This window comes from Schistocerca americana, chromosome 1 (genome assembly GCF_021461395.2).
Source record: "Schistocerca americana isolate TAMUIC-IGC-003095 chromosome 1, iqSchAmer2.1, whole genome shotgun sequence".
Taxonomy (NCBI): Eukaryota; Metazoa; Arthropoda; class Insecta; order Orthoptera; family Acrididae; genus Schistocerca; species Schistocerca americana.
In genome coordinates, this window is record NC_060119.1 from 381,382,656 (window position 1) to 381,409,720 (window position 27,065).

At 42.6% G+C, this 27,065-nt stretch overlaps 1 protein-coding gene across 2 annotated transcripts in view; it reads right to left on the bottom strand.

Moving 5' to 3' along the window:
- LOC124601234 (calponin homology domain-containing protein DDB_G0272472) overlaps positions 1–27,065 on the bottom strand; it is a 142,059-nt gene that overhangs the window by 92,392 nt on the left and 22,602 nt on the right. For both annotated transcript variants that reach the window (XM_047136229.1, XM_047136227.1), the window contains 2 exons: positions 23,985–24,084; positions 8,209–8,326 (listed from right to left, as the gene is read on the bottom strand). In XM_047136229.1, coding sequence (XP_046992185.1) covers positions 8,209–8,326; positions 23,985–24,071 — 205 coding nt within the window. In that variant the 5' untranslated portion in view covers positions 24,072–24,084. The remainder of the gene's footprint in view (positions 1–8,208; positions 8,327–23,984; positions 24,085–27,065) is intronic.

The following is a 27,065-nucleotide window of genomic DNA, read 5'->3' on the forward strand; positions in this document are numbered from 1 at the left end:
GTTATGTGGTGATGCATACAACTCCAGAGCAGTGATGTGCACCCTACCAATGAATGACACCTGTTTTCATAGAGGAGAGCACTTATATTGTGTGAATCTGTTATTTTACTTGCATATGGCGAATCGTATCAAGGGACAATGAATGCCTTCAAGACGGGACAATGGTTGCACCAACTTTGTGAGACGTATCTTTGCAGCAGAATGCGAATATAGAAGCTCATAGTACAGTAGAACCTTGCTAATCCGACCTCAGATGGTCCAACTCTCAATTCGACCATCCCATTTTTGGTCACTTCTGGACTTGTCAGTGATTCATTGTCTGTGATATAGATCAGCAGTCAGTTGATTGTTGATAGGTGTGACAGTTCAATCAGTTTTGTATTAAATAACTAGCTTCTAACTTGATCAATAATTGTTATTATGCACACATGTTTTATAAATCAGTGACAGTGTTCTTCCTAAATATTAAAGAGCGTAAAACTATATTACGGTACAACTATCTTTAGGGAAGAAATCAAAATCCTTGTAAGCTTTGACAAAATCAAGTCTCTTCAAAAAATCAAGTCTCTTCAAAACATCAAGTCTCTTCAAAACATCTCAAGTGAGGTAGGGATTGGTACAACAACTGATAAAGACTGGAGAAAAATTAGAAAAACTCTTAAGTCACATAATGGCGATGTTACAGAAAGAAATGAAACTATGCAAGATCTTGAAGAAGCCTAGAAGTGAAATTCTACACAATGCTTTGCAGGTGTGATCTGAGCACCATAGAAGAAAAAGAACTCCATCATCTGAGCAAATCATAAAAGAAAAGGTATTGATTTTGTACGAAAAATTAGATGGAGACAATGAAAATGAAAAGTTTACAGCAAGTGAAAGCTGGCTATATTGGTGGAAAATACAACATGGCATTCAAAATGTAATTAATTCCAGCAATAAGCTGTTAGCTAGCCAATGGTCTCGCTGCAGTGGTAACACAGGTTCCCGTCAGATCACAAAAGTGAAGTGCTGTTGGGCTGGGCTAGTAATTGGATGGGAGACCATCTAGTCTGCCGAACAGTGTTGGCAAACAGGGTGCACTCAAGCCCTTGTGAGCCAAACTGAGGAGCTACTTGACTGAGAAGTAATGGTTCTAGTCTCGTAAACTGACATACGGACAGTAGAGCAGTGTGCTGGCCACATGCCCTTCCCTATCCACATCCAGTGACACCTGTGGGCTAAGGATGACACCGGTATTACGTGTTCTCTGGAATGGAAATAATTCTTTGCCACTGACAACAGCAAACCAAAAGCCCACAGAGAACCTTGTCTGAAACAGTGACAACCTCCTTCCAACAGTTATCCTCCTTTTCTACCCAGTCGGTAAAGCTCTGTCTTCAGTTAATTTAGATTAATTTTGGCACTTTTCAGATTTGACTGTGGGAGCTATGCATAGAGAACACGCTTCGTTATGAAATTAACCTGACTCTGCACCTAATACAAATAAGTGTCCCTTGTACTTTTCCAATATTGAAGCGGTTCTGGTGAAAACTGGAAAACATGAAAAATGGAGAACATCAATTTGAATAAATAACAGTATAAGAGTCAAATTACTTTGTTTTCTTGTCCCTCTAGCATGTAACACACTTCCCTATCAGTGCCCCAACTCTTTCCGTCTTGCATTAACAGTAAAGCTCGCTTCATGTTCATACCGGAATAACCATTGCTATGTTGTGTTTCTACATTAATTAAGTACCGTATTTACTTGAATCTAAGCTGCACTTTTTTTCCAGTTTTTGTAATCCAAAAAAAAATGCCTGGGGCTTAGAATCGAGTGCAAAGTAAGCGGAAGTTCTGAAAAATGTTGGTAGGTGCCGCTACAACTAACTTCTGTCGTCGAATATATATGTAGCGCTACACATGCATGCTTTGCAGGCACAAAGATAAACACTGGTGCCAAAACCTCTACGTCAGCAAATAAATTTAAAAAAGAAAAAAGGGTGGAAGACGAGCTTTTTTCTCCGCCCCGAGTTTCGACCACTGCATTTTCATACATTATCTAACGAAGTAAATACAAATTCCGTATTGTTCAAATTCGAGTGTAGCAGCATTTCAATGTACTACGAAAATCCGACTGGCAAGACTGGTGGGATGTTTGTCAATATGGCCAACTCTACGTTCTGAATTTTTTCCTACCTGTGAGAAGAGATGGTTGCTAATAGGAACTTTTATGAATTGTGAATCACATGCAGTATTCTATTTACCATAAGAATAATACAAATATTTTGCCATGTATTCTTTCGTGTTTGCTGCTACCTCATTTAAATCCTGTCTGCCTGATAAACTACAAACGCGGAAGAATATACATATCATGTCATGTTTATATTCGTACTATTCTTATGCCTAATAGTGATACAGTCAGAAATGAAGCACAACTAGGTTTTTAAATCTAAGATGACTCTAATTTCTGTGCAGAATCTTATGTACAAAAGAGGCATCTGCAAAGATTTTCAAACGGAGAAAAATTTTCGCCTAACTCTCATTCAGAACATCTTCTATCACACGCAGTCTATTATTTGGTTCTTGTTGATCATTATCAAAGAAAGCAGCAGTGTAAGTAACAACAAATAGCAGTCTCTTGCCATTGTTTCGCTAATGAGACGATTCCTCTCTCTCTCTTTTTTTTTTAATTGTATGCGGCAGTAGCGCGCACAAAAGCAAGCCATGCCGCGAGCGGCGACAGGCCGTAAACATGCACGATCAGAATGCGACAAACAATGCATGACACAGTACAGTAATGCATTTTCAGCTTAGAGTGACGTAAACACGTATAACAAAGAAAACGTCACTTATCAGATCAAAGCAAAATAAGCAATCGATTCAAACCAAACGAAGCACGTGGAAAAGGAAGTGTACCCGTATAAATACGGACGGAGCGCCTGATGCATAGCAATGGCTACCTGGTAAAGCTTAACTGCTAAGCTTACAACTCGAACCAAACTACTGTAGCTGTATCGTCATTCATTCGACCTACGTTGTGCCTCATATTACAATGGACCAGCTTTGTTTCGATTTGGAGGTGCGGCCTAAAATTTTTCTCTCCCCTTGAATTTCGAGTTTCAAATTTCAGGTGCATCTTAGATCTGGGAAATTTTGTTTCCTTGATTTCAAGTCTCATTTTTCAGGTGCGGCTTAGATTCGACTAAATATGGTAGGTAATCACTGACCACGTAAGCCTTTTCATTTATGTTCTGCTGTGAATATGTTCCTTCATGAAAGTTACTTACTCACTAGCACATACTGTTTCAACCACAAATTTCAAAATTAATCCTCAAATATTTTCATGAAATGACTTAATTACTCAAACACTGTTCTCCTATGAAAGAAAGTAAGACTTTCAACCAAATCTACGACACTGCTGTGCTTGACTGCTCTGTGCAGAAACCAAAGAATGCCTCTACTCCTCACGCCAAAATGCCCTGTGAACGCCGCCGCTGGAGCATTGTTGACACTATACAGCAAGACAATGTTCCTTCCAGAGAAAATGTGCAATCTGCTTAACAAGTTCTAGAAGCCAGCGATAAGTACAGAGTACAATGTCGCCAGGGCATGACATCCAAGATAACAGTGTACCTTACAAGTCATTCCTGGTTATCTTTAAGGAATTCCTCACTTTTAACCTGGCCTCATCTTCCTTTCCCAAGTCCTTCTCCAGTGAGTCCAATATAACTCCTATGAAACGCATAGCTGTCTCTAAGAATTAATCGTACTTCCTGCAGACAAAGGCTCCACCAAAGTGCTCAGGAATCATAGTGACTATGAGGCTGAGAGTTTCCGTCAAATTTCTGACACCTCTGCATACAAACCTTACTACCATCAACCCATACCAGAAGTTCAGTAAGCTCTCCAAAGATCCTCAAGACCTTAAGTCCACCTCGAAGTGTGACACCCGAACCCATCTCCCTCCCCACACCAGTAACCCCTTCGCACTCCTGGGTAGAATGCTGCCACTTAATGAAGCTCTGGCTTTGTTGACAAACATCTCCAAACCATTATCCAGAACCTGCCACCCTACATTTAAAAGACCGATCACTTCATTCACGACCTTTTTCACGAGTTGAAATTGTCGTCCAAGACAACAACCTGTCCTTGGATATTTGACTGTGTACGGATTGTTCTTTACAATATCTGAATGAAACATGGGACATATTTTTCAGGATGGTGACTTCATTTTCCACTTTTACTAAGAAATTCCAAATTACCAGCAAAGTGTGACAGCCCCAATCCATTACTGCACATTTCAACTGCATGTGTCTAAGAGAACATCTGTAACTCTTAATTGCCTTTTATGTCATTTGCTTACAATTAATCTTCTTTAACTGGTCTTCATCCTACTGGAATCAAGAGTGTGGTGATCAGCTTCTTTTCATGTGTTGCACGGAAGAGGAATTCCTTAACTTTCTTAAATGTTTGTAGCACCAGCAAGGGTCTGAGAACTACTACACATTCAAGTAGAAACATCCCAAATACATGTAGTGTTATTATATAACTCTACATTGTTATGGTGTAATATTCTCGGATTACAGAGTTTAATGTGGGGCAGAAGTTTGGAGCTCAGAAGCACAAAATTCTTCTGAAGTGGACACAAATAGAGCACAGAGGTCAATCTTTTGAGTGCTCAGTTACCAACCACCAACAGTAGGGTAGGCTGAGACAGATGGAAACCAAACTGTGACATATTTCAGCAGATAATTTGGAATTCAGGTATAAAGGCTGTAATTTTGGATTGATGGCACAACTGACGTCATAGGAATCTTATCACCTGACCATGCACATCATACCATATCATTTAGCAATAAAAATTAGATTCACCATTCTATCTAAGTGCTGAGCCTTGGCACACACTTCTTTATGCCTTCCTTGAAGAACTCTCCCACCAGCTCCTGCCTCCACTTCCTGAACCTCTTCCTGCACATGCTCATCAGCTGAAAATTTAATTTTGCTCATTTGTGTCATCAGGGAAGTGAAATGATGATAATCTGACAGCACCAAGACAGGGGAGGAGGAGGGAGGCGGGTGGGGTGTCAAAACATCCCAACCAAGCACAATGGTGGCTAAGGCTGTGTGAGGATGGGCACTGCCTTGAAGTAAGCACACCCCGCTCATCAATATTCTCTCCTCATGTTTTGAATACTCCTTATGAAAGTTTTTGGATCTCACAATATCATCGTGCATTTAGTCTCTCCTGGACCAGAAATGCAAGCAAAATGATGCCTTTTTAGTCCCAAAACACTGAGATCATGACTTTGTCCAAAACCTGGTATGAAATTTTTTGGGAGATGGGGAATTGGTGTGATGTCACTGTGACAACTTCCTTTTTGTCTCGGGTGTGTTATGAGCCACCAACATCTCGTGTCCAGCCACAATACAGCTCAGAAAACTCTCATCTTCAAATTCAAGTCCCTCACAAAACTCGTGGGCACAGCTGGTTCAATTTTTCCTATGCTGCTGTGGCAGCTGTTTTGGGACCCATCTCATGCACAGTTTCCAGTATCCTAGCATGTATGTGAATGTATAGTATAAGAGCGTTCAGGAGAATGTGGAAACATTGCAGAAACTTTATCCACTATCAATCAGCCATTTTCATAAAGTTTCCTCGATTTTTTGCACAAACTCATCAATCAAAATGGAATGTCTTCCACACTCTGTTCATCACGTACATTTGTTCTGCCTCTACTAAACTCCCTTCTCCTTAAAAACACATTAATTCTGTTTATAACACCTTCACCTTAAACAGTTTTGATTTACGAAAAAATTTTGGTACATGTTGTTCCTTCTGTGAGTAGGGCGTGAGTCACAGCACGTGACTCACACTTGGGATTTCTTATCAACATCTTTCACTCAACTGGACACAACATGAGTTTACATACTACAATGCACCTGTGATGATACTCTAGTCACGGGACCCACTCTAGATCTCAATGGTCACAGTATATTTACTTTCTGAATGTGTCTCATCAGTGTGGGGAAAATTGCACACCTCATTCTGCTAGAGAAGAATCTACATGAGAACTGCATTTACCTGACTATAAAATGACTCTGAATATAAGACGACCCCCTCCCCCATTTTTTTAAGAGGCTCCACAAGAAAAAACATATTCTGACTAATCAAAACTACAAATATTTACGGATGTAAGGTGTCTGCCTAAACAGTTAACATTACACCTGCTCTAAATTTGTACAATTTATTGTCTACATTTTGATAACACAGTGGGAGAAAAAAGAAACAGACAAAGAGAAATTGTTCACATTAAATTTATTTTCACTGCCTTTTTTATTTAGGCTATCATTTGTGGTACCACTGTTTTTAATTATCATCTTAATTATCATCATCATCATCATCATCATCATCATCATCATCATCATCATCCTAATAGGACAGCTGCAAAACTTATTTCTTCGTTGACACAAATATTTGGCTGCTTCTTCCGATTATGTTGTGATTCCTGAGGTTGCAGTTATGGTGAGACCTGTGAACATAGCTGTTTTTTTCTGAACACATAGAGCATTACTCTTCTATACTGATGTGAGAATGTTACAATGTCTCTGCTTCCTAACATATCTTCTGACCGCTGCTCTCTCACTGGCTGAGTAGAGAATCCGTAAGTACACCACTGGCCACAATCTAGACTTTTACCATCTCCTGCAGAAATGTATGCTGTTTTTAATTACTATCATTATCCTAACATGACAGCTGCAAAACTTATATCTTCATTGTCACAAATATTTGGCTGTTTCTTCCAATTTGACCAATTTTAAATCCAATTTGATTTCAAGTGCAAATTCATTCAGACAAATTGCAGTTTGAATGTTGTAGATGTTCATAACAAGCCAAAGTATGCAGTATACATTCCCATGGTTGGCAGCACGATATAATTTCCAGCTGCTCACTACTCCACTCCCCCCATTCACCCTAGTTCACAGCCAAGTTGGTGTTACTGTGCCCCCTCCTATGTTCTGTAGAGCAGTGCTTGAGCGACTGTGAAATATGGTCAGCAATATCTTCTAGGGTGTAGGTCATGTGTAACAATGGCAACTAATACACAAGTAGAAGATCGCAATAACAATTCAGTCCAATTCTCAACTTTTGCTTGTCCCATAATATATTGTCATCTGTTAATACTACCTCCATAACAGGTCTTTCTGCCACAATTTATTATTGCGATAACAATTGCAGTCAGTTTAATGTGACTTATTTCTGTTTTTAGACATTAAATTCTGGATTAATTTTTTTTTGTTTCATCTGAATGGTATCATCTTTTTCTAAAGCTGATTAAAAGCTGGTAATGTTTTTCCCCAGTATTCTAATGCGTAAACAGGGATCAAATTTCTCATTTGCAATCCACTTAGTAACTCATTACAGTCCCTCGTATCCAAATAAAATACTGGTCTGGATTCTGAATCAACTAATGTTTTTTGACGGACATTTCTGGTTTTGAATGTTACCTTTATTTAAAAAGTGGTATTGATGTTTGTGTATGGTATCCATACATGTATGAGAAACTTTATTGCAAAACTGCTGAAATGCTACAAAAGTTTGTAAGTTGATAGAATTTAATGGTATTTCCTCCGGTGTTAAACAAAATTGTCAATTTTTAAGTAAAGCATTAGACTGTTGTAGTTGCTAGTCCATAGTTTCTTGCTTATCCCTTGCACTAGTGCCACGAGCAAATGTCATGTGATTATTTGTGCGAGTTCAATACTGTATCCAGCACTTCAGCATGTCTGGAAATCTCGGGCCTATTCAAACACATTGTCTGCAAAGCCCCATTCTCCAAGAATGTTCAAAATGAGTTTATACAAAACCTCAATAGCCAAGGCATCATCTGTAAATGTAAGACAACCTCTACATTAATCTATAAACCAATGTAATAATGTTGACCTCAGCAGCAATAGTTTAATCTGCAATTATAAGACGACCCCATATTTTTTGAATGACGAATTTGGGAAGAAAGCTTGCCTTATAATCGGGTAAATACGGTACATCATCTACAAATTAATCGATTGTTTTCACCACAAATATTTACCAGTAGCATCAAAGTGTATATGTTGAAACAGCTTCAGAGCTGCATCTCAAAACACTGCATATATTTCAATAAATTATTTGATGATAAATTGGAAAGCATCGTTATCAGATACAACACGCATGGATTGTTTTATATTTCCTACCATCAGCCAACACACTTGACAATGGACGTTTCATCAGGTCAGCAGCATTGAAAGACTTCTTTCCTCTTAACCAGCGCTCAGCTTCTCTCATCCATTTTTCAAGAAGCCTTTTCTGTTCCTGTTAAAAGAAGAAGAACAAAAAGATCAGTCATTAAGTTTTACTGTACTTGGTAAGCGATTAAAACAGTGGTTGGATGAGAAAGTTTGGAAAATATTCTCACCCTTTCTTTTCTACATGCCATTGTTGAACTTGAGCAAGCCCTGTTGGCAGGAACAGTAATTCAACTTCAATGTCACCACTTAAACCTTGAAACCAATAGGCACCTACTGAGCATTGTGGTTTTTTATTGCGTTACCTAAAAGGCTACCACAGCAAAAGTCTTTCTCAATAACAGCGGTGCTAATGAGATTCACTTTTCTTTAGTAACATTAACAGATATGTCAATGACTTATCATATATTCAAACACGATCTTTTTCAGGGTTGCTGAGCCCCAACATCAGGTCCCTGTTTAGGATCTCCAGAATTGGTCACATCTGAATACACAATAAGCAATAATACAGTTGTCAATATTACATGTGATCAGTTCCAATCTATCTGACAGAAAGAGATATCTAGGATTGCTATTAACCACTTAAAATTTAGTAACAGTCGTGAGTTTCCCTGCCCACATTGCTAAAGATAGTTTTACTCTTATAGGTAATGTATTCACACAACACGCAGAAGTTAAAGAAACATATATATCCTGTGATAAATGCTCCAATCATGATGAACGATTAGTCACATTACATAATTAGCCCAATGAACAGCTCACAAATACTCAAAGAAAATAGTGATACTCAATGAAGAAACAACTACTGAAGATTTTAAAGGCAGCTTAAAAACTGTTGACTAGAATTAAGTTTGTATGAGCCTAACACTAGCTCTAAATTCAAGTCTGTATCCATTTCTGAAGGCAATTTTCCCACAAAGTTAATTAAACTTTGCTCACTACAGATATTAGAGTCTGTCCCCAACTTCATATTGTAAGAATACCATAACATGTTAAGGAAATCTGTAAAAGATCCGAGATTATGCACACCTTGTCTGAAATTGATAAATCAGACAATGAAACAAAAGATACACGGAATAATGTTGAAGAAGGGACAGGGAAAAAAGCTGAGGAGGTCTCACTACTTCTGTTGAACAGAGAAGGAGCATTGTAAAACACAGTTCATATGTAGCAGATATATTTAATAATGAATTTTTAATAACAAGTGCACATAGTTCAGAAGGGAAAACAAAAACATACACTCAAGGAACAGAACAGAAGACAGTTAGCGCAATAAAAATTAAACTCACATCTCTATCTGAAATCAGAAAGATCAACACGACTAAAATGGAGTGGCCAGTATCTCCAATCAGACACTAAAAAATTGTGGTCCAACAATATGTAATGTTCTCAGAAACTTATGTAATGCATAATTAATTCAGGATTTTTTCCATAAACAGATTAAAATATGTATCATTAGACTTCTGTACAAGAAGAGAGATTCCACAGACACCAATAATTACCACCCAGTGTCATTCTTTATATTATGTGCAGATATGATGCGAATGATACCAGCTCCAGACATCGACAAGGCGACCCACACATCTCCACCTGCTGTGGAGGTTCGCATGGGCTTTGGCGTCACAGCTTAATGGTGCCTTGGATGTCCTAGTGAGAAGTTGGTACTGGCAAGAATGTAAACTATCGAACAGTTCAACATCAGACTCTCATTTCAGAACTGGCTACTGAACATCAAAGCATTACAAATATTTGTTATAATATACTGTGGTGAGCTACAACTTATCGGCAATCTGTATCACTCGCCTTTGTAAAAGTAAATGTACAGTGGAAACGTTGCTGTTATAATGGATAAGAGTTACTTGAAAATTAGTTTACATCATTTACTACTTTGGACAGATGTAAGCTCTCTTCTAGCACCCACTCCTATTGCAGAAAGTGAAGTAGTCATATGTTACAGTCTCATAGCACTGTAAGGCAGGACCAATACAGTAATCATCTTCAAGAATAGTGATTGGAAATTATTTAAAGCTGACTCACATACATCAGGGTGAGAGTATATGGAGTATATTACACCACATCCAACCACCAAGTTACATTTCATTTTGATCCCCTAGTGCAGGATGCGAATTAGTGGTGCAAAAAGAAGAGAGCAGTCGTTATTTTTCAAGAATTTTATGAGAATAACAGAAGAAGATACAACTTTGCCCAGAGCAACCCAAGTCAATAGCCAAAAAGATATAAGCAGATGCATGCAATAGCGTTGCCTGAATTGATTTGATTAATGGAGGAGAAATAAGTTTATTTTCTGTTAAAATTGATGAAGTGCTCTAAGTAATAACAAAAGGTAAGAGAAGAATAATAGTTGACCATAGCAGCAGAGTCTACAGTGATTAGATATTCACATCATTATGCAACCTTTGGTGCATATGTGAAGAAGAATCTCTCAGACACAGAAGAATTCTGTGTTGTGACTACAAGACTACAGTTGCAGCAGTGATCTCAAAGGGCAGCCATGCAACAGATGAACAGCAGGACAACAACGCACCTCCACTCCGCAGTGTAACGATTTGCAGTGGGTCACCTCTGTGTCACTCAGCTCACGCGAAACACATCAGTAGTGCAGTGCAGCTTGGTGTGCACCCAATTAGGTGAGAATTTTGTGCGTTCGTGTCAATACAGAGTCACAGTACTTTAGCGCTATTAAGTGAATATATTTTGTCTACATTGTATCCCTGTTACCACATGCAAGTTGGCTGAATTAATGGCCCTTATCAAGGAGCAAACAAATTAGACAAATCAGCAAATAGTATTAAAAATGATGGAGAAATCAGAAGAATATCTAACAGTATTAAATCAACCAGAGAAGTGTCATATAATAGTATTAAAACCCATAGAGTGAAATTAGAGTTGTCTAATGCTATTACAAACTAAAAAAATGGCTCTGAGCACTATGGGACTTAACATCTGTGGTCATCAGTCCCCTAGAACTTAGAACTACTTAAACCTAATTAACCTAAGGACATCACACACATCGATGCCCGAGGCAGGATTCGAACCTGCGACCGTAGTGAAGCGCCTGGCCTATTACAAACTAAGGACAAGCTTTAGAGGAAATATCTATGAAAGAAGATAAAATTTCTAAAATAGAAGTGACCTAAGTAAAGTTACCTCCAGAGCTACAGACTCAAATAGAAAAAGAGAAAGAAGTAGATGATGAGATGAAATACATAATGGAATTTGCCACTCAGGAGTTCGAAAATATACATAGTCCAAATATCAGATGTGCAAGGACGAGTAGAGGCATTAGAACAGGGTGTATACGTGGACAAGGAAAAAAAAATCCCGGATTTCCCTGTTAAAAATACACCTTCTCCCATGTTAAGTGACACTATACTCATCCTTGGCACTGTAAAACTCATCAATCCTTTGAATGTTTATTAAACACTTTGTTTCAAATAAATTGACTGCCTCAGCAGAAAAGATTAATAAAAGCCTAATCCCTTTAGCAAACCAGCAAAAATAACTTCATTGTTCAGTAAGGCGATTAACGCTTGACTGTTAGAAAGGTGGAAATAAAATCTGAGACTAATAACATATTTTAGCCTTCCGTAATCATGCGAACGTATTTTAATTCATTTGATAGCTCCCGGCCACAAATATCCATTTTGTTGTTATTTAACGTAAGAGTAATAAACGAAGAAGAAACAACAAAATCGCTGAACGTAAACACAGGTCAACAGGAGACGACCCACCTCCCCGCCACAACTCAACTGCTCTGTTCATCAGCCTCAGATTTACTATATTTCCTAACCGGGGCAATATTAAGTAGTGGCGCCCAGCCACACTTCTGCAACCAGAAGGTACTACTCATACGCGACTCAACTGCGCATGCACAAGAGCCCGCCCGCAACTGCTCAAACGAATCTAATTTAAACAGTTGTCACGTCACCTTCATCGGAGGCAATTTGTTGTAATAAAGTATTAAATAGTCTTCCTAAAGCCTTTGACACACTTTGCTGTTGGCAGATGCTTGTACGAGCACTGTTTTGTTGTTGTATAGGGCGCATTTCCTTTGCAACTTAGGTTTTATTTTCGTTTTCTTTTCTCTCGTTCATGTTTTGTTGCTTGTGTATTATTCTACACTAGCCATATACACTCCTGGAAATTGAAATAAGAACACCGTGAATTCATTGTCCCAGGAAGGGGAAACTTTATTGACACATTCCTGGGGTCAGATACATCACATGATCACACTGACGGAACCACAGGCACATAGACACAGGCAACAGAGCATGCACAATGTCGGCACTAGTACAGTGTATATCCACCTTTCGCAGCAATACAGGCTGCTATTCTCCCATGGAGACGATCGTAGAGATGCTGGATGTACTCCTGTGGAACGGCTTGCCATGCCATTTCCACCTGGCCCCTCAGTTGGACCAGCGTTCGTGCTGGACGTGCAGACCGCGTGAGACGTTCAACATGCTCAATGGGGGACAGGTCCGGAGATCTTGCTGGCCAGGGTAGTTGACTTACACCTTCTTGAGCACGTTGGGTGGCACGGGATACATGCGGACGTGCATTGTCCTGTTGGAACAGCAAGTTCCCTTGCTGGTCTAGGAATGGTAGAACGATGGGTTCGATTACGGTTTGGATGTACCGTGCACTATTCAGTGTCCCCTCGACGATCACCAGTGGTGTACGGCCAGGTTTTTTTTTTTTTTTTTTTTTTTTTTGTGGTTTTAGGGCGCACAACTTCAATGGTCATTAGCGCCCTGACTACTCTAAGAATGCACCGCGAGGCACAAGTTGACCACAACAACTAAAAGGGAAAACACGATAAAAGACAGACTGACAGGCATAGGATTAAAAAACAGCATCATCAAATGTCCTTAGCGAGGTGTGTCAAATTGATAAAACGAAGAACACGAGCAGCTGCTCGTGGGTCATCCGCTAAAATGGCATCGAAAGTATTTGGCAGGTTAAGATTGAGGCGCAGTGTGTTAAGATCTGGACAGGACATTAAAATGTGTCTAACCGTCAGCAAGTGCCCACATGGGCAGAACGGCGCCGGCGCAGCCGTCAGCAGATGGCGATGGCTGAACCGGCAGTGTCCAATTCTTAACCGGGCTAAAACGACCTCCTCCCGCCGAGAAGGGCGTGAGGAGGACGTCCAAGCCACGGGAAGAGGTTTTAAGGCCCGAAGCTTGTTGTCGGTAAGTGCAGCCCAATCGGCATGCCACAGAGATAATATGCGCCGACAAATCACCCTGCTAAAATCGGACGAAGGGACGCAACAAGAAGCTGTTCGAGGCTGGAGGACCGCAGCCTTGGCCGAGGCATCTGCAGCTTCGTTCCCAGGGATACCGACATGGCCCGGAACCCACATAAAGCTAACTGGAGAACCGACGTCCACCAGCTGCTGAAGAGAGCGTTGGATCCGGTGTACGAAAGGGTGAACCGGGTACGGATCACTGAGGCTCTGGATGGCGCTCAGGGAATCTGAGCAGATGACATAAGCAGAATGTCGGTGGCGGCAGATGTAAAGAACAGCCTGGTAGAGGGCAAAGAGCTCAGCTGTGAAGACCGAACAATGGCCATGGAGCCGGTATTTGAAACTTTGTGCCTCGACAATAAAGGAACACCCGACCCCGTCATTGGTCTTAGAGCCATCTGTATAAATGAAAGTCATGTCGATGAACTTCGAACGAAGTTCCAAAAAACGGGAGTGGTAAACCGAACCGGGGGTGACCTCTTTTGGGAGCGAGCTGAGGTCAAGGTGAACGCGGACCTGAGCCTGGAGCCAAGGTGGCGTGCGGCTCTCGCCCACTCGAAAGGTTGCAGGGAGGGAAAAAGTAAGGTGTTGAAGGAGGCGACGAAAGCGAACGCCAGGGGGTAGCAGGGCAGAGACATACAACCCGTATTGACGGTCAAGAGAGTCGTCAAAAAAGGAACGATAAGACGGATGGTCGGGCATTGACAGTAGCCGACAGGCATACCGACAAAGCAGTATATCGCGCCGGTAGGTGAGTGGCAATTCGCCAGCGTCAGCATGAAGACCCTCTACGGGACTGGTATAAAATGCTCCGATCGCAAGTCGTAAACCCCGATGTTGTATGGAGTTGAGGCGGCGTAAGATGGATGGCCGTGCAGAGGAGTATACGAAGCTCCCATAATCCAGCTTGGAGCGGACGATCGACCGATATACACGAAGTAGGACAGTTCGATCCGCTCCCCACGACAGACCACTGAGAACACGGAGGACATTTAAAGAACGGGTACAACGGGCGGCCAAATATGACACATGTGGAGACCAGCTAAGTTTCCTGTCAAATGTAAGGCCTAAAAATTTGGTTGTCTCCACGAATGGGAGAGCAACGGGACCAAGTCGTAAGGACGGTGGGAGAAACTCTTTGTATCGCCAGAAGTTAATACAGACCGTCTTCTCGGCAGAAAAACGGAAGCCATTGGCGACACTCCAGGAGTAAAGACGGTCAAGAGAACGCTGAAGACAGCGCTCCAGGACACGTGTACACTGCGCGCTGCAATAGATGGTAAAATCGTCCACGAAAAGGGAGCCTGATACATCAGCTGGGAGGCAATCCATTATTGGATTGATCGCGATGGCGAAGAGAGCGACGCTCAAAACTGAGCCCTGTGGCACCCCATTCTCCTGGCGAAAGGTGTCGGACAGGACAGAACCCACACGTACCCTGAACTGTCGATCCATTAAAAAGGAACGAATAAAAAGAGGGAGGCGACTGCGAAGGCCCCATGTATGCATGGTGCGGAGGATGCCCGCCTTCCAACAGGTGTCGTAAGCCTTCTCCAAATCAAAGAACACAGCCGCGGTCGGGCGCTTCCGCAAGAAGTTATTCATAATGAAGGTCGACAAGGTAACCAGATGGTCAACAGCAGAGCGGCGCCTACGAAATCCACATTGTACATTGGTAAGTAGGCGTCGAGACTCGAGCAGCCAAACCAATCGAGAGTTAACCATTCGCTCCATCACTTTACAGACACAGCTGGTAAGCGAGATAGGTCGATAACTGGAAGGCAAGTGCTTGTCTTTCCCCGGCTTAGGAATCGGGACAACAATAGACTCGCGCCAGCATGCGGGAACATGTCCCTCAATCCAGATGCGATTGTATGTACGAAGAAGAAAACCTTTACCCGCAGGAGAAAGGTTCTTCAGCATCTGAATATGAATAGAATCTGGCCCTGGAGCAGAGGACCGTGATCGGCCAAGTGCGTTTTCGAGTTCCCGCATGGTGAATGGGGCATTATAACTTTCACAATTCGAGGAGCGGAAGTTAGGTGGCCTAGCCTCCTCTGCCTGTTTGCGGGGGAGGAAGGCAGGGTGGTAATGAGCGGAGCTCGAAACCTCTGCGAAAAAGCGGCCGAAGGCATTGGAGACAGCCTCAGGGGCCACAAGGACGTCATTCGCGACCTTCAAGCCAGAAACTGGTGAGTGGACCTTAGTGCCAGATAGCCGGCGCAGGCTACCCCAGACAACAGAAGAAGGAGTAAAACTGTTGAAGGTGCTTGTGAAAGCAGCCAAGCTGGCTTTCTTGCTTTCTTTGATAATACGACGACACTGAGCACGTAATCGTTTATAATTGATACAATTCGCCACTGTAGGGTGGCGTTTAAAAGTGCGTAAAGCACGTCGACGAGCACGTAAAGCGTCTCTACATGCTGTGGTCCACCAGGGGACCGGTACGCGACGTGGAGAAGAAGGAGGGTGAGGGATGGAATATTCAGCAGCAGCGAGAATGACTTCCGTGAGGTGTGCGACCTGACGATCGCAGCTTGTAAAGGTTTGATCCTGAAAGGTCGCCCTGGAAGAGAAGAGCCCCCAGTCTGCCTTGGAGATGGTCCAATTAGAGAAGCACGGAGAGGGGGTATGCTGCAGGAGATGGATAACACACGGGAAGTGGTCGCTCGAATATGTATCAGAAAGTGCATACCACTCAAACCGGCGTGCAAGTTGGGGAGTACATATAGAGAGGTCTAAATGGGAATAGGTGTGAGATGTGTCCGAAAGAAAAGTAGGGGCGCCAGTATTGAGGCAGACAAGATCGAGCTGGTTGAAAAGGTCTGCTAACAAGGAGCCCCTCGGGCAGGATGCTGGAGAGCCCCAAAGGGGATGGTGGGCATTGAAGTCTCCAGTTAACAAAAATGGTGCAGGTAGCTGAGCAATAAGTTGCATCACGTCTGCCCTGGTAACGGCAGATGACGATGGAGTGTAAACGGTACAAAAGGAAAACGTAAAAGTGGGGAGAGTAATGCGGATGGCAACTGCCTGCAGGCCGGTGTGCAACGTGATGGGATCGTAGTAAATATCATCCCGGACCAGCAACATAACCCCTCCATGAGCTGGGATACCTACCACAGGGGGTAGGTCAAAACGCACAGAGGTGTAGTGTGCCAAGGCAATTTGATCGCATGGGCGTAGCTTCGGTTCCTGGAGGGCTACGACAAGCGGACGGTGCAAGCGGAGCAGCAACTTCAAGTCCTCTCGGTTGGAGCGAATGCTGCGAATATTCCAGTGAATAAGTGCCATCGTAAGAAAAGAAAGATGAGAGAAGTGGTCACCTCGAAGGCCGCTTAGGGCCTGGTTTCGAGCGAGCACTGCCGCCGCTATCAGTAGGTGGACAGTCATCGTCCATTGGGTCTATAGGGTCATCGGCCATCTCGGGAGGATGGCCGGGAGGGGGAGCTTCCTCCGCCAGTGAACGGCCAGATGTACGGCGACCAGCGGTGCGGCCAGGCGAAACGGATGACGGCCTGGGGCGGCAGCCGCTGGGTGGCGCAAGAGAAGAAATGCGCCGTGGCGGGGAAGGAGAACTGTGCTTCCTATGCGCCTTTTTGGAAGGACGTGTAGTGGAAGTACCGGTCGAAGGCTGGGAGGTCGAGGTACGGAGGAAGTCTGCACGGGATGGTTCCTTCTTGAAGGCCCGTGCATCTGACTTCGGTGTCTTCGTCTTAGCAGAAGCTGAGGAAGGTGCTCGTGACTGTGGGGTGATGGGAGGAAGAGGAGACGTCGACCGCGCGATCTTAGCACTGGCCGAACGGACGACCGTGGTGCTGAAGGTCAGATCGCATGTCTGGGTTGCTACCTCCCGGGTAGTCCGAGGAGAGGCGAGGACAGTACTGTATTTCCCCGCTGGGAGCAGCGTGGGCTTCCGACTAGCCAATAGCTTGCGAGCAGCCGAGGTGGACACTTTCTCTTTGACCCGAATTTCCTGGATACAGCGTTCTTCCTTATAGACAGGACAGTCGCGGGAGGATGCGGCATGGTCACCCTGACAGTTCACACAACGAGGAGACGGAGGTGGACAGTCACCCTCATGGGCATCCCTGCCACAGGTGACACATTTAGCCGCATGGGAACAAGACTGTCGAGTGTGATTGAAACGCTGACACTGGTAGCAGCGCGTAGGTGTCGGGATATAGGGGCGAACAGAAATAACCTCGTAGCCCGCCTTGATGCGCAATGGCAGCTTAACACTATCGAAGGTCAAGAAAATTGTCCGGGTCGGTACAAGGTCATTGTTGACCTTTTTCATGACCCTATGGACAGCCGTCACGCCCTGCTCAGCGAGGAATGATTGAAGCTCCTCGTCAGTCAATCCGTCGAGGGAGCCAGTATAGACCACACCACGAGACGAATTCAAAGTTCGGTGGGCCTCCACCCGGACAGGGAACGTGTACAGGAGGGTGGCCCGAAGCAGTTTTTGTGCCTGAAAGGCATTCTCAGTTTCTAGTAATAAGGTGCCGTTACGCAACCTGGTACAGGATTTGACAGATCCGGCTATGGCATCTACGCCCTTCTGAATAACGAAAGGGTTGACAGAGGAAAAATCCTTTCCGTCCTCAGTTCGAGAAACTACGAGGAACTGTGGGGCAGGCGGTAGTACTTTTGTCACTGTTGGCTGGTCACGTTTCCGTTTTTGGGTCGAAGTCGAAAGAGATGGAGTAGAATCCATTGCGGAGGAATCCCCCATGATTGCCAGTGGCTCCGATGGCGCGCTCCTTCCTTGTGGGGACCCTCTCAGAGGGCACTCCCGCCTTAGGTGAATGTTTACACCTCAGGTCACACCTCCCGAGAAACAGACGGAGGGACCAATCGGCATGGTCAGAAGGTATCAGCTCAGGCAATCACCCCTCCCCGGGCCTGGCCTTTACCAGGGGGTAAGCGCGTGCCTTACATGTCTACCCAGGGCGGGGAATTACGCGTTACCCCGTCACCGGCTACGCGTGCGAACGCGTGGGTCGGCCTTCAGGCACGCACAGGGAGGAAGGAAGAAGAGGAAAAAGAAGAGAGAGAGGGAGAAAGAGGACAGACTGTCTCAAACGCCGAGGCGGAGACCAGAGAAGGCAAGGAGAAGAAGGCAATGAGAAAGCAAGGGGAAGAAGGCAATGAGAAGGCAAGGAGAAGAAGGCAATGAGAAGGCAAGGAGAAAAAGGCAATGAGAAGGCAAGGAGAAAAAGGCAATGAGAAGGCAAGGAGAAAAAGGCAATGAGAAGGCAAGGAGGAGGCAAGGGAAAGAGTAAGGAAGACAGTGAGGTGGAGAAGAGCAAAGAAAGGAACCAACAAAAGGAAGGAAGAAACGAGAAGTGAAAAAACCAAAAGGACCACGATGATAGGTCGTGGAACCGTCCGTCTCCGGACGCAGGCGCGAACTACCCCCGTGAGGGGGATGGACTCCTTTTAGTCACCTCTTACGACAGGCAGGAATACCGCGGGCCTATTCTAATCCCCGGACCCGCAGGGGGGTGTGTGTACGGCCAGTGTAGGAGATCGCTCCCCACACCATGATGCCGGGTGTTGGGCCTGTGTGCCTCGGTCGTATGGAGTCCTGATTGTGGCGCTCACCTGCACGGCGCCAAACACGCATACGACCATCATTGGCACCAAGGCAGGAGCGACTCTCATCGCTGAAGACGACACGTCTCCATTCGTCCCTCCATTCACGCCTGTCGCGACACCACTGGAGGCGGGCTGCACGATGTTGGGGCGTGAGCGGAAGACGGCCTAACGGTGTGCGGGACCGTAGCCCAGCTTCATGGAGACGGTTGCGAATGGTCCTCGCCGATACCCCAGGAGCAACAGTGTCCCTAATTTGCTGGGAAGTGGCGGTGCGGTCCCCTACGGCACTGCGTAGGATCCTACGGTCTTGGCGTGCATCCGTGCGTCGCTGCGGTCCGGTCCCAGGTCGACGGGCATGTGCACCTTCCGCCGACCACTGGCGACAACATCGATGTACTGTGGAGACCTCACGCCCCACGTGTTGAGCAATTTGGCGGTACGTCCACCCGGCCTCCCGCATGCCCACTGTATGCCCTCGCTCAAAGTCCGTCAACTGCACATACGGTTCACGTCCACGCTGTCGCGGCATGCTACCAGTGTTAAAGACTGCGATGGAGCTCCGTATGCCACGGCAAACTGGCTGACACTGACGGCGGCGGTGCACAAATGCTGCGCAGCTAGCGCCATTCGACGGCCAACACCGCGGTTCCTGGTGTGTCTGCTGTGCCGTGCGTGTGATCATTGCTTGTACAGCCCTCTCGCTGTGTCCGGAGCAAGTATGGTGGGTCTGACACACCGGTGTCAATGTGTTCTTTTTTCCATTTCCAGGAGTGTATAGTAATATGATTTGTTAGAGTATTGGTTCTTACCAGTCAAAATCACAAAAATTTAACTGAAAACTAAAACAATGAAAAATTCCCGGAATTCTAAACAATTCCCAGGTTTTTCCTGGTTTTCTCCCGGATGAAAAATTTCCGAGGTTTTTCCCGGATCTCCCGGGTCGTATACACCCTGTAGAACAGAGTAGAGGTTTTGGTAAAGTAATTGACTGGTTTACAGGAATGTATATCAGAGTTAGCAGAACAAAGGTAAATGAGACAGCTGAATGCACTAGTGCTACATCTAATTCTTTGAGCAATACTGTAGAACATCAGATGGACAGTCAGAAGTTGTGGGAAGCATTAGAAAATATCCAGAAAGAACTTTGTAAGAAAACAGCTCTCAAAAATACTAGGTTGTTAAGTGACATAGCAAGGAATTCCAATTTGGAAGTGGAATGAGTTAATCTAAATACTGTCCACAATTTAAACCAGGTGGAGAACACCACCCAACTTATTTTTTGCGAGTATTGTCTGAGAAGTGGGAATATCATATGAAAATCAATTTTGCACTTAATTATTTGGCAGAGGATGCAGCAGAATGGGGAATGGCTCATTCAGGAGATTTTAGATCCTGTGACGTTTTGAAGAAAAATTCAAGAGGAAATACTGGTCTTCTAGCATACAATAAAAGTTGATTAAAGAATTATTAGATTAAAATATAATAGTTTTGGGGGAAATTGTAGCAAGTACACTGAATGACATTTTGCTTGATCTAAAGATTCAGATTGTCAAATAGAAGAATCAAGCTTTTCAAGGATATTAGCATGAGGATTACCTCAGTATATAAGAAAGGAAATTTGGTATAGAGGATTGACAACTATCAGTGATTTTCCAACCTTCATCAAAGGGTTAGACACCTTAATTAAAGAACATAATGAAGATGGCCAGTGAAAGAACTGGGACAATAACAGCCTGAAGGTAAAAATTTTCCCTAACACTTCACAAGAAAGAGAGAAACTAATCTTGTTAGTAATCAAGGTAACAATCAGTCATTCACAAAATCAGAGATGGGGAAAAATACACAGTCGCAAGTGTCTGTACCAAACACAGCCAATAATGGTACAGATAATAGATACAGTATAATTCCGCTTCTACGTTCCCGGAATTAAAGTTTTCCCATCATTTACGGCAATTTTTATCGGTCGTGTCAAATTTTCAATGCCCACAATGTTAATTTGCACCTGATTTTGCGTCACATATTTATAATTTTCCGGCCATTTACGCATTACGAAAAAATGTTTGTGGAGAAAATATGATGCTGGCCATCCAGTAGTATTTACAAATATTAAGTGGTTAAGTTTCTTGACACCTGGGCACTCTATTCAGCGGATTTGAATGGGTAACTGAGTAAAAGTTGTAACAATTCGTGCTGTATCTCCCGCAGCTGCCAAGCTCTATGTGGAGTGGCGAGGTGGCTGACAGGAGTAACTAGGTTCGTTCGAATGAAGATATCGTGACCAACTACAACTATGTCCAAACTGTCACTACTGCGCAAATGCTGTTTCATGATTATTGTGATCGTCGTGACACCTTTGTCGAACCATATTTAGCATGCATCAGCGTATGGCCACGTGGAGCGCTAGCTGACTCCGTCATTCACTTTGTGTTGCTCAATTGTCTTTAGTGTAAACACAGCACCAGTTACATATTTTATTCATGCTGAGCAAAACGTGTTTCAAGAATTTATTCTCGTTGTCAAGCGCAGTATTTACATATGTATTTTTTGTGATGGTATACAAACAAACAATGTGAGTGATATTTTGCACGGGCGCGCCCGTGTGTGTGTGTGTGTGTGTGTGTGTGTGTGTGTGTGTGTGTGTGTGTGTGTGTGTGTGGGGAGGGGGGGGGGGTGTTGTACATTACTGATGAGGCACAGTACCTGATAACCTCAAAAAGACGAGTACAGTGCAAGAGGTACAGAATAACACACATTCAAACGCCATACAAAATACTTGTTTACATATTTGCACTTGACATGTAAAAATTCTCTAAACACATCATGTTAAGCATGAAAAAATACGTAACTAGTGCAGTATTTCATTATTTAAATAATGAATGACATATGTAGGCTTTCCATAAAAATCTATTATTACGTTTGAAATTAAGTAAAACATTTCCACTTCCCATAGAGTTATCAATTCCAGTTACATCAGCAGTTTTTATTAGATAACAAACCTTTATTAGACAGTAAAAAAGTCCCTGACAAGTCTTTTGATGCCTGTTATGTACACAAATCATACATAAAGTGCAAGGGGGCATCCTATATGAAACTTTTACAGCTTAAAACATTATTTCCCTCATGTTAAATTTTCCTGTATTTTACACCATTTTTTTTTTGAAGTCCCTTGAAAAGTGTAAAAGCGGGCTTTCACTGTATATCCATGGCAGGTGACAGGGTACTTAAAGGGACTTATCCTGTTATTACAGTGCAAAACAAGGGACACCACAAGACAGGAGTCAGGGTCCAGGACGTGACAATACAATCATAGGGCCATATATAGAACAATATATAGCTTTTACACATAGAATATCTATGTCACCGTGGATGCTATTCAAGAATCACGGAATCTTAGAAAGCCAACCAAACCACATAGTAGTTTGGGAAGTATATAGAAAGTAGACATTATATACATTTAGATAGCGAGATTTCCCCTGGTCTCACAAGATTTTTTACACAAACTGAGAAATAAAGACCTGTATCCTATACTACCTGTGTATATCATAGGGATTACTAGAAGTAAGAGTATGTTACTTAAACAAGAGACACTTGTACCTATAAGTATAAGGAAATTTTCAACTTATGCAAACTTTACTAGTACTGACAAATGCTAATTTACAAGCATTATTTGGAGTACAATAGTTACTGAAGTATAAAGTGACTTGATTTTGATGCAGAATTGTTGTTTAGCAAAACTGACAACTATCAGGCAGTAGTACTGGTAAGTTATTAACTGCTAAGTTTCAGGTTTATCACAAAATTAATTCTAGAGATATAAAAAGCTAAACCTGACGTTTTCTCAAGTGTGTATTTTTTCAGCTGACTGTTCACACAAAGTTTTGTTGTAATCCATGATGGTCATGCGGGAACCTCTAGACCACTCAGAATTGAACGTCCTGAGACTGGTAAAAAATACAATATTGACATGTTAAAGAAATTCAAAACATCAGAAAATCTGCAGATTTGGTGGTGTGAAGTCCCGAGTTAACTGTTTCAGAATTTCACATTTAGTTCTCTCTTTGGTAGTTATTTCTACACTTATTATTATGTAATCTACCTCATATACTGTGCTACCCTAGTTTTTAATGGAGAACTGACATTAAGATTGATACTGTTCATCACAGAGGCACCTGAAACAGTTCTCTCATACATAAAAGAAAAGAATATGACAATAGCAACAGAATCCACTACAACTATAATATGATACAGCAAAATATAAATGATGTATAGTGTATGTAGACATCTTAAGCACATCACATGAACAGGGCAAATGGGGCAGGAATGGAAACCATTTCTAAACTGAAGCTAAGTACAATGTGCAAACATGTAAACATTAGCTGAGACTATTATTATCACTTAAGCTGAGAACACTAAAGAATAAATCATGAAAGGACTCCTCAACCTATTAAGCAAATGTATTTAGTCTTATAAATATTAGGAGGAGTAACTGGAGATAGCAAGTCATTGAGTAGATGTGTCACACTTATGGGAAGAGTAAATACATTGCGTACTTGGAAAAATATTTTGGTTCAGTATGGTATATGTTTTTTCTTGGTGTAACTCAGTTAACACCCATAAGCAATAATGAAATAGGAGGAAAATGCACTAAGCAAGCACAATATGGATTCTTGAAGAATGTGTAACATTCCAGCAGTAACTTTAATTGAAATAATAGCAACAAAAACACTACACTATTTGTGTAATATAGTAGCTATCCAAAGGAACAGTTCATGATAATTTTTCACCAAAGATATTCATGTAATGTCACATAGTTAACATATCAAAAGAATTACATAAAATTCAATTATACCTGGTGCTCAAGTTCATATTCCTCAATTCCCAAATTGTTATCTCTTATAGCTTTGTCCAATTCATCTCTCAGTGTGGCTACATCCATTTTCACGAATATCCTGAAACAAATTATGTCACAGACAGCGCAAGAAACTATTTCTATCATTAAGAAATTCATTATTTACAAACTGAGAAAACAAAATATGTTTCAGAGATGTACATTCACTTTGTTTCTGTGCAACTAAATTAAGTAAAAAAATCATTGGTTGTGGAGAGACTTCCTACCCATTGGTCTAATAATGTCGAGTGGTGTACCCCACAGCAGTAGATTTTTACCTTTCAACTATTTTTCACACCAATATTTGCCATGCACATAACAGAACAAAGTGAAAATAAGTTTTCAGACAAACAGTCACCAGTCAAAACGACACAATTAAACCATAATCACCTAAGTTCAGAAAAAATACAAAAAAAGTCCACAATACTCAAACAAAAATAGTTGCTCAATAAGAATGTTTAACGAAAACTTAGAACAAAAGGTACAAGAAAAAAATATAAATTAAACATCAAAGATAATAAATATTACCACTACTTAAAAAAAGACATACAGCAATTCTATTTCCTCCTATGTTTATGAGTTGTACAACCGAAAAGGAACCCGGAAATAAATAAGATTGATTTATCACGTGCAAGGAGGAAAGACCACTCAAATTCGGAAAATAAGCAGTGATAATAACCTAAATTACATGACAAATCGCATATTAACACCCACCCCCACCCTGCCCCCCCGGTACCATGGACATTGCTGTTGGTGGGGAGGCTTGCGTGCCTCAGCGATACAGATAGCCGTACCATAGGTGCAACCACAACGGAGGGGTATCTGTAGAGAGGAAAAACATGTGGTTCCTGAAGAGGGGCAGCAACCTTTCCAGTAGTTGCAGGGGCAACAGTCTGGATGATTGACTGATCTGACCTTGTAACACTAACCAAAACGGCCTTGCTGTGCTGGTACTGGGAATGGATGAAATCAAGGGCAACTACAGCCATAATTTTTCCCGAAGGCATGCAGCTTTACTGTATGGTTAAATGATGATGGCGTCCTCTTGGGTACAATATTCCAGGGGTAAAATAATCCCCCATTCGGATCTACGGGCGAGGACTACTCAGGAGGACGCTGTTATCAGGAGAAAGAAAACTGGCGTTCTACGGATTGGAGCGTGGAATGTCAGATCCCTTAATCGGGCAGGTGGGTTAGAAAATTTAAAAGGGTAATGGATAGGTTAAAATTACAGGGTGGCGCAAGAAATGTGTTACAATTTTGTTTTTGAATATAAACTTTATTGTCAATACAATATGAAAGGAACATATACTACACTGAAGAGCCCTCCATGAAGATTTGGCCTAACTCAGCACATGCTCAATATGTCCACCATTTCGTTTCCTAACTTCCTTCAAACGAACACTGAAGTTGGTGATTACCCTACGGCACATGTCTTCCGTAATTTCACTGCAAGCTGGAAGAATAAGTCTTCTGAGCTCCATTAAATCACATGGACGTTTCAGGAAAACTTTTTCCTTTAGGTAACCCCAAAGAAAAAAGTCACATGGATTGAGGTCTGGACTATTGGGGGGCCAATCTTGTCCGTCATTGAAGCGACCTGGAAACCTGAGTGAAATGATCCGCATGTCGAAATGCTCGTTTAAAAACTCTAACACAGTGTTTGCAGTATGTGGCCTTGCTCCATCTTGCACGGACCACTGCGTGTTGAAGGGCAAGGCAGTAGCAAGAAGCTGTGGAATGAAGCTATTGGTCCAATAAGCCCGTGACTGGAAATTGCTGCCCACTCTGTAATCCTCAGAGCATAATGTTATCGTTCATGAAGCACTTGTGGGTTTTCAATGCCCCAAAAGCGTACATCTTATGTGTCTCATCTGCAAACCAAACGTTGTTGAGAGATTCTTCTCTACCCTCCACCCACTGAGCAAACAATAGTCTCTGCTGCTTGTGTTCTTCAGTGAGCTTCTGTGCACAGGTCATCTTGTATGGGTACATATGGAGGTCACTTTTAAGAATGTGTCGAACGGAGCGTCTGGATATTCCCAGTTGCACTCCTGCCTTTCTACACGATTTCCCGGGACTTTTATCGTACAACCTGTGGATGGTCTTTTTGCAAGGGACCCATCGTGTGTTAAACTGCTGTCAAAACTGAGTCACAACAAGGATTTTCGTTTCATGAATAAGTAACACAATTGCCGATCGTTGCTGTGTCGTCAGTCTTCCATTGTCAACCATTGCTGCTTACTAGTCTCCTAGCGGCAGTCTCGTAAATTATACGTTATTTCGTAACTCATTTGTTTTTCCAAGCTCTGCTGGTACTGCTGTAGGGATCCCAGCGGAATATCTAATGTGCGACGTAAATTGTGAAAGAAACAAATGGTAACACATTTTGTGTGCCACCCTGTAGATATAGTGGGAATTAGTGAAGTTCGGTGACAGGAGGCACAAGACTTCTGGTCAGGTAAATACAGGGTTATAAATACAAAATCAAATAGGGGTAATGCAGGAGTAGGTTTAATAATGAATAGGAAAATAGGAATGCGGGTAAGCTACTACAAACAGCATAGTGAATGCATTATTGTGGCCAAAATAGATACGAAGCCCATGCCTACCACTGTAGTACAAGTTTATATGCCAACTAGCTCCGCAGGTGACGAGGAGATTGACGAAATGTATGATGAGATAAAAGAAATTATTCAGATAGTGAAGGAAGAAGAAAATTTAATAGTCAAGAGGTGACTGGAATTTGATAGTAGGAAAAGGGAGAGAAGGAAACGTAGTAGGTGAATATGGAATGGGACTACATTTTCAGGGGCAGATGCAGACTCTGACCACAATCTATTGGTTATTAAATGTAGATTAAAACTGAAGAAACCACAAAAAAGTGGGAATTTGAGGAGATGGGACCTGGATAAGCTGAAAGAACCAGATGTTGTAGAGAGCTTCAGAGAGAGCATTAGGGAATGATTGACAAGAATGGGGGAAAGAAATACAGAAGAAGAAGAATGGGTAACTTTGAGAGATGAATTAGTGAAGGTAGCA